This window comes from Cryptomeria japonica, chromosome 8 (assembly GCF_030272615.1).
Source record: "Cryptomeria japonica chromosome 8, Sugi_1.0, whole genome shotgun sequence".
Classification (NCBI taxonomy): Eukaryota; Viridiplantae; Streptophyta; class Pinopsida; order Cupressales; family Cupressaceae; genus Cryptomeria; species Cryptomeria japonica.
In genome coordinates, this window is record NC_081412.1 from 347,881,928 (window position 1) to 347,896,789 (window position 14,862).

Genomic DNA, 14,862 nt, shown 5'->3' on the forward strand with positions numbered 1-14,862 from the left:
TGCCCATGGTTTTCCATGCCTTGGGCCGATGGCATTGTCCTTGGTTGACTTGCTTTAGGAATCAAATGGGGACATTGCAATTATGCAATGTTTCTTTTCAAAGTATTAAATTGCCAATAAAAACTATAAAATCCATTTTGACATTAAAATTTACAAAAAAAGCAATTAAACACAAACACGCAAACACTCTTAACTGGTCCATCAAAAGAGGGAATTAGGTCTTTCCGGACATTACAAATCATGGTGTCCAAGTATATATTAGTTATAACATGGGGCATCATACTCAATTAAGTATGGCAGATAAGGTATAAAGAGAATTTGGCCAGTGTGATATTATTTGTAAATCACCGTTGAGGTATGCTAAGACTTATGTAGCCAGGTGAAGTCAATACCTGATACCTGCATCACTCAACACACATCAAGGGTACCTATACATATATATCATAGCCAAAGCACATATTATTTCCTCGAATGAGGTCAACATCATAAACATAACTAATCGCAAGATCATACATGCATAATCAATTGAGACAACAAACAACATAATAAACATACTATGATAATGCTATATAATGTCTTGTAAAGTGCACCATGTAGATGCCAACACAAAAGAATGGTGGTACACACAATCTATAATAATCATACATAGTATCACTATACAAAATACATCTGAAAATATTGATTAAATAACATAAATGTGGGAGGCGTTACATCTGACAAATCTTTCTCTCTATATATTATTCCCCTTATTTTTTGTGCATTTTCCTTCCTTTTTTACCTTTCTTATTTGCTTCCTTTATTTTCTAATCTTGTGGTTTAGATTTATTTTCACTTGAATTATAAATAAATCTATAAATTATGAATCTTTAATTAAATAAAATATTTTCTAACAGATTAATATTTATAGATTAATTTAAATTTATCATAGTTATTTTTGTTTCTAACTATTTGAATTTTTATTTTTTTAAATCAATTTTTTGTTCTTATTTTTGTTTTCTCTCTTCTTCCATCCTCACACTAGTTCCCTTTTCACAGTTTTGTCCTCACATGCCTCTTTTTAAAACTTTATCTGTAATTCAAAATCTTCACCCTTCCTCTTTCTAATGATGGATTGCTGAATGCAATACGGAATGTTGATGCAAAAAAGATACACAGTTTATCCCAGAAATGCTCTTACACATACTACATAAATTATGAAACTCATGCCAACCATCATCATATATCTAATTGCTGTCTCCAAATGCCCATTTCCAACCATTTCAAAAATGATGTACTATTACCATCCCCGTCTCTTGTACCAGTACCCTCACTTGTCTCCTGCTAACTATGCAATTTATAAGTTTCTATTCTCCGAAATTCTTCAAGAATGCTAAAATTATATTGTTTCTTAATTTAAAACTAAAGAATTATTAAAAAATACAAATTGAAAAAAACATTTTCCAATTTCTGCAAACATTGTTTCAAATATCATTTTGTATTTTGGATAGAAGAAAATAATCAATCGTCTGAAAATTTAGATCAGTAGGACAAAGTGATACTGATATACCAAAATGACGTACTATAATAAAACACAACGTAAAAGTCATCTCAGATGCGTAGAAAATATGACACAACTCAGGGAATTATGAGAACATTCCGTCAATGGCTGTCAAAAGAAAGCATCTAGGAATTGGCCATGAAAATTATATTGGTTGACAACATACCACCCAACAAAGTAAAATGTGAAAGTAGGAAACAGATACATTAATTAGCAACGAATATATACAAACAATTCCGTTTGTTTTCCTGAACATTACTCATCTACTGATTCCATACAATTAGAATATCATATTTATCTTCCCAAATTGATAAAGATGTAATTTTTTTGTGATTTCTCTAGACTATTGATTAGTGTACAATTTTACTGACCGTGGCCAAACTTCTCCATATACATCAGGTTTGCCATATTCCCTATCCCATGACCATGGTACATCTGCAGGAAAAACAGATCACGATCAACCATAAAAAATATTGTTTTTGATATCATGTAAAACTGCAAACTTTAACTTCGAAGTGACTTGTTTTGCATTATGGAAAACGAGCAAACCTTCAGATGTGTATGGTTTTGCTGGTAATTTATAGGGTACAGGCAGGGTGACAATATGCAATGGTGATAGTTCACTTTTCCTCCCTTGCCAACACAAAGTAACTAACTTTGCAGGATAGCTTGCATTAACATCTTGATTGGCAGAAAGACTGCATTTCACCTGAGAACACAAGAATAGAAGAATGAAGTTCAAAATATGTGCTAGTTAAACAATATAAGAACAAAACCCCAATCTAGAACAAGTGAGCTATAATTGTATATTAGTGTTCCTTCCCTCATCTAGTCTGACCTTATATATTGAGAACAATTTATGCTACAGTCCTATAGATCTGTTATTGAGAAGTCCACTAAGAACTGCAAAATATAGCTAAACCTCGGACTTGCACCATACACTTCGTATAAAATTACTATATATTCATTAAGGCTATCCAAGGTTGGATTAGGTTTGATTCTTAAACAAGGCACCGCTCCTCTACGCTTTTCTTTCTCTTACTCCTTGTGGTTTTTTCTTTCTTGAAGGGGCCACGAACCTAAGCGATGGAAGATAAGGAAAAAAGAAGTGGGATCCATGAAGTTAATAAAAAGAGATCAGAGATTAAGAAAATGCAAAAGTAAAGAAGAGAAAAGAAGAAAATGAGAAGAGAGGAAGTTAGAAAAAGAATAGAATAGAATAAAATCATTTAAAAGAGCAAATTTTTTATTTAAATGTTAAAATATAATATCCGGGTTCAAAAGTGGAATATCGTGAAGAAAAGGATGATATTTAAATGGTAAAATATGAAACCAATGTTCATAAGTGCAATTCTATGAAGGGTAGGGTATTTTTTAAATGTTAAATATAAAATTGAAGTTGTGAAGTAAAGTGTGTTATAATTTTGTTGGTTAGCAGATTATTTTTACAAAGGGAAGCATGGTAAGTAAAGTGATATGTATGCACCAACAGAATGGAAAGAAAAGAGGGATGTATATAAATTTAATTTTCTTACAGATCAACTCTTACTAGAAATTTATAGAGCTACATGTTCTATTTTATTAATTTCAAATTGTCAAATATTAAAATAAGTGTTCTTTAATTTCTTATGAAATAATTGTTGAATTTTTAGTTTGGATAGGAACTTCCACACATGTTCAACGTGTTGGAAAGTGGTTCATGCAGTTTGAATTATTCTGTGTTGCAGTACACTTTAAAAAATTGAAGTGATTATTTTTTTATTTAGCTAACTAGATCTACTTAAGTATAGATAACCACTAATGACTTAGACTTGTCTTCTGTCATGCCCCGCCTACCAACAGCCTCTTACCCACCTTCTAGCAGGAAGAAAACAGAAATAAATAAATCAAGAGACTCTGTTAATCAGAAAATTGTCTCATTTATGAGACGTCACAATTTTCTAAAGGAACTACTGCTTCAAGCAATAGACGTCTTCATAAAGTAGGCCCGAAAGGCTAGCATTATCAATGACATCGATACATACACTTGGGAGATACAGCAATCCACACACAAAATAGAGATGCAGCGAATAATACAATACCCACATTAGTATGGGTTACTAATCTAGGATTAGAGGGGATAACAACAACAGATAATTACCAACAGAGAAGAAAGATAAAAATAAGCAATATTTTGGGGTGTCAATTGGGGAGTCTTCTTATTCCCTATTTGGGGCTCCCCTTATGCCAAGATCCTCCTGATACTTTCTGAAGAGCTTTGGTGGACAAATTCCATAAGAAGTTAGCAGGTTGGAAGGGTTCTCTTCTTAGCCAAGCTGGTAAGGTTCAGCTGTTGAAATCAACTCTTCAAAGTATTCCTCTTTATGCCATCAGCCTTTTTAGAATTCCTGCCAAGTTTGCGGAGGCTATTGAAAAAATTCAAAGAACTTTTTTGTGGACAGGGGTTGAGGGGAAGAAGAGAATGAATCTGATTGCGTGGGACAAGATTTGTAAGCCAATAAGAAAGGGAGGTCTGGGTCTAAGAAGAATAAGAGACATGAATGAATTTCTTATGGCCAAGCAGATTTGGAGAGGGTACAATAACCAGGGAGAATGGAAACTGATATGGGACAACAAGTATAAAAGGCAATATCCTACACTTCTAAGCTTCCTCAATGCGGAAGATATCCCAATTGGATCCAATATCTGGAAAAATGTGTCTAGAACAAGAGATCTAATTGCCAAAGGTGTGAAATGGAAGATGGGGAAAGGGAACCTTATCAAATTCTGGGAAGACTCCTGGTTGCTCGAGTCCCCTTTGAGTGAAAGTCTCAATTGGAGTAGATTTCAGAACCAGTGCAAGGAAAAATATGGCTCTATGGTGGGTGACTATTGGGAAGATGGACAGTGGAAGGATTTATCTCAAGTTGATCCTTCCTTGGGAAGTCTGAACAAAATAATGAACTCCATGGTGGTGGTGGAAGATGAAGATCAATTAATTTGGAAACTCACAGCAAATGGTAAATTTACTATGGCCTCTCTTTATCATCAGCAGTTTTCTAAAATGGAGAGCCCTTGTTGGGCTAAGGCTTGGGTTAAAGGCCTAACCCCTAAAATTAATATTTTCTTTTGGACAACCCTTCAAGATAAAATTCTAACTATTGATAACCTCAGAAAAAGAGGTATGTGTATGCCTAGTGTTTGTTTTCTTTGCATGCAGAATGAGGAGACCATCAACCACCTGCTCTTTCATTGTCCCTTCTCTGCTGCTGTCTGGGGAAGATGTTTGGATCACTTCAATATAAGTTGGAGTTTCCTGGAATCAGTTCAAGAGGTTTTTAATTCTTGGCAGCACCAATCAAGGAATAAGTCTACTATTTTGTTGTGGAAATTGGCTTTACCCCATATGTGCTGGGGTATATGGAAAGAGAGAAATGAAAGAGTGTTCAAAGAGAAGGTGTCTAAGGCTCAAATTGTGTTTGAGAAAATAAAAAGAAACATATTGGAAAATATTAATATCATAGGTGGTATTGCTAATCCTCAAGACAAGGATGATCAAATAATCTTCAAGAAGTGGAGATTAAAAGGAAGTGATCACTTTCAGACTAATCCTAGAGAGGGTGTGAAATGGGAATGTCCTCCCAATGGTTGGATGAAAATCAATTTTGATGGAGCTTCAAAGGGTAATCCTGGTATTACGGAATGTGGTGTGGTCTTGAGGGACGAATGGGGGAAATGCAAAATTATTAAATGCATACCTATAGGAAATCAGACTGATCATGTTGCTGAGGCTATGATAGCTTATCATGGGATGGTCCTAGCCAAGGAAGCCAACTGCACCAGAGTCTGGTGTGAAAGAGACTCATTGAATATAATAAACTATTTGAACAAGGAGTTCTCGCCATCTTGGTCAATAAACAATGCTATTAAAGCAGCGAAGAAAATAAGTGACACATTTGAAATGTGTGTTTTCACACACGTGTACAGGGAAGCAAACTCGTGTGCTGACTGGGCCGCCAACCTGGCCTGTCAAACGGAGGAAATCATTACTATTAATGGTGAGAGCGAACTTGCATGTGATGCGAAATCCTTGTTTGATCTGGACCGTATCCAGACGAGGCAATGTGGCACCAACAACCATAATTTCTAAATGCTTCTTCCACTTATTTCGATGCAGGTTTACAACGGCGGTGATGGGCATTTATTTAAGTGTCTTTTCATAATTGCTTGGCACGGATTCAGGGCAGTTTTTCGGGGCAACTATAGAAACCAGAGAAGAAGAATTAGAGCCGAGAGAAGGAAATTCAGTGATTGCGAAGGAAAAATGGGAGGGAACAAAAAAAGGTTCGAACCTACCTCTTGTTCAGAATGGAGGAAGAACAAAGCGGTTTGGGAAATTCTTCAAGAGGGGGGTCTAAGCGTGTTTATGGAGAGGCTTAGTGGGAAAGATGCAACGGTCACTAAACACTTTATCAAGAATTGGAAGAATGGTAAAGTTTTGGTGGGGACACAGTGATGACTGTGGATGAGGAGATTATTGTTGAAGCCATGGGGATGATGACAGAGGGTATGAAATTCTACAGAGATCGTAGCATCTCTGATAAGGCAGTGGACAAATTTCCTGTCACGGAAGGTGAGAAGAAGAAAATGGTGAAGGTCGACAACTCCTATCACTCCCCAAAATGTATATGCAGGCCATGGAGGTTCGTTTTGTTCGCTACAATTACCTATATAACGTTGGATGGTAGGTTTACGAGAGCTTACGGGCACCACTTTGTATTGCTCAATCATTTTTGCCATGGGGAAATGGTAAGCCTGCCATATTATCTTGCATGTTCCATGGACCATACTATCAAAGAGATACAGAAAGATCCCAAGGGCGACCATGCTCTTCATCAGGGTCTTATGGCTCTTGTGTATAAAGTGCTGAAAGGGAAATGCATTAAAAAACCTATTAAAGGTAAAAATGCAAGGGATGAGGACACATAGAGTGAGGTTAGTGGTTTTAACTTCGACTCGGAGACTGAAGGCGAGTCGGAGGAGCTAAGTAAAAAGGGGAGGAACAAGGGTAAGAGGAAGAGGATAGTGGTGGATTCAGATATTTCGGAGTCTAAGGCCGAGTCCTTCGAAGGTAAATTCATCAAAAACAAGAAAGGGAAAGGCACCGGAAAGCAAACCCAGAGGAAGAAGAACATCAGCAGGGGAGGTAACAAAGATATTAATCAAATTTTGATTGATTCTGATGAGGAGGCAGAGAAGGATAAAAATGATAATGTGCAGGATAAGGAGGGGGATGATAATCCGGTTGTGGGCAACAATGGGGATTTGAATACCCAAGGTCTACAGAAAGAGGATCAAGAGGACAAAAGGGGCAAATCTAGTGACTGTGTTGGAGAAAATGAGAGTACTAAGGGTTTCTGTGATACTGTCAGCACAATGGTGAAAGACATAGGCAGCCTGAAGAAGGATATGAATTTTGTCAAAAGAGCCACGATAGGTGACAAACCCCTGTCTGAAAATGTCAAAGAATTGGCGGTGACAATTAATAATGCAGAAGCCATTGAAAACATGGTGAGGAAAATTATTGCAACTGAAAAAAAGGTTAAGGAGATGGAAGAAAATAAGGAGGTGAAAGGGATGGAAATTACTATGAACAATCTGGGCAACAGAGTTGTCAGGATGGAACTCACAGTAAAGAAGATAGCTTAACATAACTTCCAGATTCTCAAAGCCTCGGTGGACAACATGAACATTTTGATTAACAGATTTGATGACATCAAAGATAAAGAGGGCGACAAGGATCAGCTGGACAAAAAAGGTCACGAGAAGAGGACCAGAGCCAATACCAGGAATAAGGGCAACATCAAGGGTTGAGAGCTGGATGACTTAAAGACCTCTGCGAACAACATGAAGCAGATGGTGGTCTACGCTGAAGATATCATGAAAAATATCTAGTTGTCTAGGTCTCGGTCTTGGTCTCTGTCTTTGTGTTGTCTTTTTGCTTTCCTTTCGCTGTCTTTTTGTGGTTCTTCATGTTTTGCGTGTTAAGATCCCTTTTTGTTCGGATGGGATCAATTTTTGTAAATGGAGTGATTAGGCATGGTTCTTTCTAGCTCTTTTGCTCTCCTGATATGCAAAAGGTTCGGGTTCCTTTCAAAAACTTGTTTTTACTTAATCAAAACAACAGATAATTACCATGGTTAGGGGCAATCCAATAAGAATCAATTAATCAAAAGGCAAAGTCGTCAAACTAAAAGACGCCACCCTTGCAAGGGAGATGACTGTTTGGGAAGGACATAACCCTCTGTTCACACTAAGGAGATATATATGCAGCCCATTATCCATTGAAGGAGGCGTCGAATCAGATCAAAAGAAAAACATAGGGAAATCTACACTCATCATGAGGAAGATCAATCATTACAGCCTGTAGCAGCAGTTTGGTATGATGTATCTCACTTACTGCTAAGTGACTGTTTGCAATTATATGATATGGAATATAGGAATAAAGAACAGATATCTATATTATGAGAGACTAGATTTATAAATGCATATTAGGGAATATTGTCAAAGAAATCAGATTTATACTTAATTTCTTATGCGTTCGTAATGCATGAAAGGCCAATGTATTAAACGGTTTAGTCCTTGACCTTCTGCTAATGCCTTCGTGAGGAGAGGTTGGTTTGTGTAGGAAGAGGCAGAGTAATTCCTCACAAGACGGGTAAGTCCCAAGATGGGGTATGGACATGTATTCCGGAAACCATAAGGAAGTCCCAAGATGGGGTAAGGACCTGTGCTCTTGAAACCTTAAGGGAGCTTGCTTGTAGATTGGTTTCCAAGCGCCCTAGCACAGTTATTCCCCCATCCTCTGTTAGGGTTAGGGAAATAATAAGGATAAACCCTTAATATAATTGGTTATTGATTGTATTATGAAGAATTGGTTACACATCCAACACTCAAAAAGAAGTCATCATCTCTTTTAGACCACAAACCATAGTCCAAAGTGCCCTTCAAGTATTTGAAAATTCTTTTGATAGCCTTCTCATTAGTTTGTTTAGGACTAGCTTGATATCTTGCAACCAAACATACCGCATACATAATATCAAGTCTGGATGTAGTCAAATATAGTAGTCCTCCAATCATAGACCTATAAAGAGTCTAATCAACTTGAGGTGACTCATCATCCTTACTTAAATGACAACCAGTAGCCATGAGAGTACTAACTGGTTTGCAATCCTCCATACCGAACTTTTTCAACATCTCTTTAACATTCTTAGCTTGAAAAATAAAGATACCATAATCTAGCTGAGCAATTTAAAGGCCAAGGAAGAAAGACAACTCACCAATCACTGACATCTCAAATTCTTTCTACATCTCTTCTGCAAACTTCTTAAACATATCATCATCTCCACCAAAGATGATGCCATCAACATATACAACTATAAAAAACTTTTCTTTCTCAACTTTGAAATAAAGATTGCTATCAATGGTACCTTTCTTGAAAGATTGCTTAAGCAAGTACTTATCCACCTTGCATACCAAGTCCTAAGGGCCTACTTGAGACCATACAATGCCTTTTTGAGTTTGCAAACCATGTCCAAAATTTCTGTAAATTGAAATCCATCATGCTGTTCTATGTAGACTTCTTCCTCTAAGTCACCATTCAAGAAGGCTGATTTCACATCCATCAGATACACCTTAAAGTTCTTATGAGCAACAAATACAATAAACCTTTTGATTGCTTCCATCCTAACCATCAGAGCAAAGGTCTCCTCAAAATCTATTCCTTCCACTTGTGAATATCCTTTACAAACCAATCTTACTTTGTTCCTTGTCACTTTTCCTTCTTAATTCAGTTTTTTCAGGACCAACCATTTTGTTCCTATGACATTCTTATCTATAGGTCTAAGGACTAATTCCCATGTCCGATTCTTCCCAATTTGATTCATCTCTTCTTCCATTGCTTGCAACCAACCTTCATCCTTACTAGCATCAACAAAGGTCTTGGACTCGATCTTTGATAGTAGACAAAGATTCACTTGCTCCCTTTCTTTTGCAAGTCTTCTCTTGGTCTGCACACCTTCATTCTTGTCACCAATAATCTGATCTTCTGAATGATTCCTTTAAACGTACTTGGCTAGAGTCTTAGGAGCTTTCTCTGATATTTGTTCTTGTGGTGGTGGGAAAAGCAAGATTGGGTGACTAGGACCTAATCCTACTTTTGCCAACACATTGGGAATACGAAAGAGCCTAGGGAGATAGATCACTTTGGCTACTTCTTGTGACAAAGAGAGAGCCAAGGATTACCTCTTAGGGTTTCTATTCCTCTTGTTGCAAATGATGAGAAAAACTAGGGTTTGATTGATCAACTAGACTAGGAGATGAAGAATGAAGCATAAATGAACTTGAAATTGCACAAACTTGTAGATCTGAAACTGAGATACTCAAAACATGGAAGGAGGAGGATTTTGGATGTGTACCTGATGCTGCAAACTGAGCCAAACTGATCAGGACCAAGGTGCCATGCCATTGTCACTGAGAATTTGACAGAGAGCTGTAACTGGAAAGATGAAATTTGAAGGTCCTGAACCTGAAACCTGTTGAAAATGACTGATTTTGAGGGGGACCAAGGCTCCATGCCCCTGTCCTTGACAATTTTTTGCTAATTTGAGACTTCTGGGTGGTTCCAGTGCCTTTTCCTGATCTGAAACTGCTTCCGGATGCCTGCTTCTACACCAACAACTGAAAAGGGAAGGTTTGGGTGGCTATATAGGGTTTTGCCTCAGTCAAACCCCGGTGTTGGTGATTTCCACCTCCACAAATAGTCGATTTGTATATTAAAATAGTGTGTGCAGGAATCTTGTGTGCGTGCAAGACCCTAGGATGAATGCAAACAATCTAGAGCAACCCTAAAGAGTAAACCCTAAATACTTGTAATTGACAAAGTAAATGCTCTAAATCAATGATGCAAAGTGATCTAAAGCATGAATGCAAATATGCAAGTTGATGTAAAGAAGCTCATACAAAGACATGAAAATAACATGAAATCATGCCTATCCCCAAGGGAGAGATATTGTCATTAGATCTCCTAGCACTCTTCAATGTCTTCAAGGCTCCTAATTGATGATGAATGCTTGATGAAATGTTGTTGAGGACTCCACATAGGCTTCTCTTTCACTACATAGAAGGCTCCTTATGCTTTTTCCAATAGCTTTTTCCTAGATTCGATTCCTTTTCATCCCTTCAAATGAAGAAAGAGAGCTCTTATGTATGAGACCCTAGATCTTAATTTCGACTTGATTCCGTCTTTAGGCCGACCTAGGAATTGAATTTCCCGCCAATCTTTTGGGGTTAAGCATTATAATATCATAGAATTATGCTCTCGAAATTTCGGGAAAAAAGTCGAGGACCATGTGCACTCCCGCCACGGTCTGACCAATTTTTCACCAAATTTTCAAGGCCGTTAGATATGATGATATTAGAGCGAATCCCAAAGTTACAACTAATTTCGAGATGTTTTGATATGCGAAATCGGGCCTTAAAGGTCAAAATAGGACATAATTAGGGTTTATGATTTAATGATTTACTAGAGGAATAAAATAAGAAGGGGCACACTTAGGGTAAAGGGCCCAATTTTATGATGTGGCAAGTGATGAAATATGACTTTAGATTTAATTTAATTAATTAATTAAATGCTTAAAGGGAGATTACAATGCAAGATGCAAACACACTAAGGCGGGTGCTAAACTAAGTGTAGAATTGTACCACCCTAGCAATGGTGTACAATTTACGACACTAAAGTTCCTTATTCTTCTATGCAGGGAGGTTCTTCTGATCCACTGTCCTCAGGTTCTTGTGTGATTTGACTCCAATCTTCATCTGCCTTAACATTTGTGCTTTCAACCATTTTCCCAAGTCTTGTTGTAGCATCTATAGGCCTTGCTTTTGGTTGAGTAACCAAGAAAGATCCCTTCATCACATCTTGATTCAAAATTTCCCAAGTTTTCTTCATCTTTACAGATGTAACATTTACTACCAAATTTTTTGAAATACTTAATAGTAGGAGATCTTCCATGCCATAACTCATAAGGGGTCTTACAGTTGTTAGCCCCCAGTTGCAATCTATTAAGAATATAGACAAAAGTATGAATTGCATCTTTCCAATATACATCAGGCAGATTAGTATCCTTTAACATTGTTCTTGACATCTATTCTTTCTTTCTACCACCCCATTTTGTTGAGGAGTCCTAGGAGTAGACAAATGTCTCATAATCCCATGATTTTCACAAAATTTCTCATACTCATTTGAAGTAAATTGACCTCCTCTATTAGATCTTAGAAATTTGATCTTAGAATCTACTTCATTCTCGCCCATAGATTTAAAAACTTTAAAGTTATCTAGAGCTTTTGATTTTTCTCTAAAAAATGTAACCCAAGTCATTCTAGAATAATCATCAACAACGAACATAAAGTATCTTTCACCATTGAGTCCTTTTGTCCTGGTAGGTCCACATAGGTCAATGTGTATCAGCTCCATGGATTTTGTAAATGAGTACTCCTTGAAACTTGTTCTAGTCTGCTTTCCCATTTGACATTTTTTGCATAAAGTGTTTGTAGGCTTGATGATCTTTGGCAAATCCCTTATTGCATGTGTAGAGCTAATCTTCACCATGTTGTCAAAGTTGATGTGACCCATCCTTTGTGCCATAGCCAACATTCACTAATTTGAGCTATTACACAACTTCTTCCATTAGCCTCCTTTAAGTGATTGAACATTTCCATCAGTCCTAGTTCCTTCTACAACTAGTTTACTAGTATTACCTTTTTTGATTTCACAACCCCTGTCATGAAATGTGAGATTATATCCCTTGCTGCACATCTGGCTAACACTGAGAAGATTGTATTTCATTCCTTTCACATAAACACATCCTTTGTCACGTTCTTTCATAAATTGTTATAGTGCCTTTTGCACAAATTTGGGTAGATATTTCATCAACCAACTTTATTGATCCTCCATTCCACTTCTTAAGGCTGATGAATTTCCCTTTGTCACCAGTCATGTGATGACAACAACCACTGTCAATCACATAAGCATTTGCCTCTTTTTTTGCATGAAAGGCAGTCCACACAATCATTGAATTTTCATTATCTTTGTCAGCCTGCAAGGCACCGGACTTCTTACATTTTTCAATACCAGTCTTTTTGTCACCAGCTTTATCATTTGAATCATCATGATCCTCATCTTCTGAAGAACAATTGCTTTCCTTGGAATAAAGACTTCTTTTGAACTTCTCTCTTTTATTGCTATCTACTAAATCTCTAAAGGTGCATTTAGATGCAAAATGACCAATTCTTCCACAATTGAAACATTTGAAAGGTAACTTACCTTTATACTTGCTAGTGCCCTTCTTCAGCCTTCTCACAAAGTTTGCTTCTACTTCATCAAAGTCACCAATCTGATCAACATCTTCATCTTCTACCTTTTTACTGGTTTTGAATGCTACTTCCTTCTCGGGAGCACCTTTGTCAAACTCTCATATCTCAAATATAGTGAGAGCACCATATAGTTCATCCATTGAATATTTATCTAAGTCCTTACTTTCCTCAATAGCAAATACCTTATGACTATAAGGTTTAGGAAGAGATCTAAGTACCTTTTTCACAAACTCATCTTCTTTCAATTCTCCACCAATGCTTCTGATTCATTTACCACTTCATCCACCTGGTGCATATAATTGGCAAATTCTTCATCCTCAAACATTCTCAAATTTTCAAATTTGCACTTGAAGTTTTGCATCTTGATGTACTTTACATTATCATCTTGTAGTACCCCTGCCCTAATCAATTTCTAATCTCGGTTTGACCTTGGTTAGTTTATCATAATATAATGATTATAGTCAGGTGTTTTGATTTTAGTGCATATCGTTTTATGTGGTCTTCACACCAACTTGTATGCAAGTTATTAATTCTCCTATTTCGTGTTATTATCTCGGGCTAACGCTTTCATTAAGTTTATATATGTATGCATGTATGACTCTTGGTTGCAGGATATTTCAAATACAATACCGCATGAGTGCGAGATTCGTCTCCGCCTGAATTTGCAGGTTTGAGTGTACCTCTTTGGTCATTAGAATTTGGACCAGGTGGTCATAAGACCTTCATTTGACCATAGTCGTGCTCAAGTGAGCGTCGTCAGTCGTCGTCGGTATTCCCTTTGGTTGGGTATGCGGGTCGTCTGTCTGTTTGGCTTCTTGGGTTGCGTGTTTTGTGTGTATGGTTAAATTGAGTAATTAGTCCTTAGTATTTAATTTGATTAAAATATGTGTTTGTGCATTAAAGATTAATGGACTAAATTAAACAGGGTTTCTTTATGCGATTATCGTTAATTTGAATTGCTCGATTTAAATTGGGAGCAAGTTCAATTTAATAGTTAATTTTAATGTTAAACTTAATATGTTTATGCTGTTGGAAAAGAAAGATTTAAATTTAATTGAAATAGAATTAATTTTATCTTCTTGGCATTTTGGAAATAGAAAGGTTAAATTCAGTTATTTGAGAAAATCAATTTTAAATTGAAAAGCAAGTTTAATATGTTGATATAGTTTAAAAGAATGAATTTTGGGGAATTATTTTAAATAAAAATTTTAAATCCAAAAATAAAATTTTTGGTCAAACCTTTCCCATTTAACCTAGGCTTTTGGAAAATAGGGGTGATTATATTTTTGGATAAATATTTTTGGATGGAAAATTTGGGGGTTTTGGGAAGAGGGAATTTCTTGAGCTGGAGAATTGGGCTCTTCTTCAATCTTGCCAGGATTGCTGAGCCAAGTAGGCCTCTGGTTAATTTCATTGTTTTCTTTGTTTTAAAGAAATTATTTTGGATTTATGAAGAAATCTATTTGTGAAGATTAAAAAATCTCATTTATTTGGGGAAAATGAAAGAGTTGTAATTGTAATTCCAATCCGATCCTCTCTTGTTTTGTTTCCATTCCAAGTTTAGATTATGGTTGCTCTGGTTGTTTTTAAAATAAAAAAAAAACTTGAGATTGGCTGTTTACAATGAAAATTTGTTAAAATTCCAAATAAATGCTTTCAAATTCAAGCTTTTATCAGAGAAATCTGCCTGTGTTGGATATATGGATGTTAATCAATCTTATTTTGCCAATATGATGTTTGATTGGAATAAATTTTCCCTTTCCTGGGTTTGGGTATTTTGAATTGCAAATGGGAGAATACCCATGTTTGCTGGAAAGAAAAAAGAAAAAAAAATTAATTTTTAGTCTCTTCTGAGACTGTGTTTTTAGCTAGGAGCTGTTTTTTTTAAAACCGTGAATATAAAATTAAAAAAA

At 36.3% G+C, this 14,862-nt stretch overlaps 1 protein-coding gene across 2 annotated transcripts in view; it reads right to left on the reverse strand.

Annotated features, from left to right (window-relative positions):
- Window positions 1–1,642: 1,642 nt before the first annotated feature.
- The window catches only part of LOC131045353 (tyrosyl-DNA phosphodiesterase 1), a 264,425-nt gene continuing 251,205 nt past the window's right edge, over window positions 1,643–14,862 (reverse strand). For both annotated transcript variants that reach the window (XM_057978942.2, XM_057978941.2), the window contains exons 15-16: window positions 2,087–2,246; window positions 1,643–1,972 (exon numbers count right to left, since the gene is read on the reverse strand). In XM_057978942.2, the coding sequence (XP_057834925.2) occupies window positions 1,881–1,972; window positions 2,087–2,246 (252 nt within the window). In that variant the 3' untranslated portion in view covers window positions 1,643–1,880. The remainder of the gene's footprint in view (window positions 1,973–2,086; window positions 2,247–14,862) is intronic.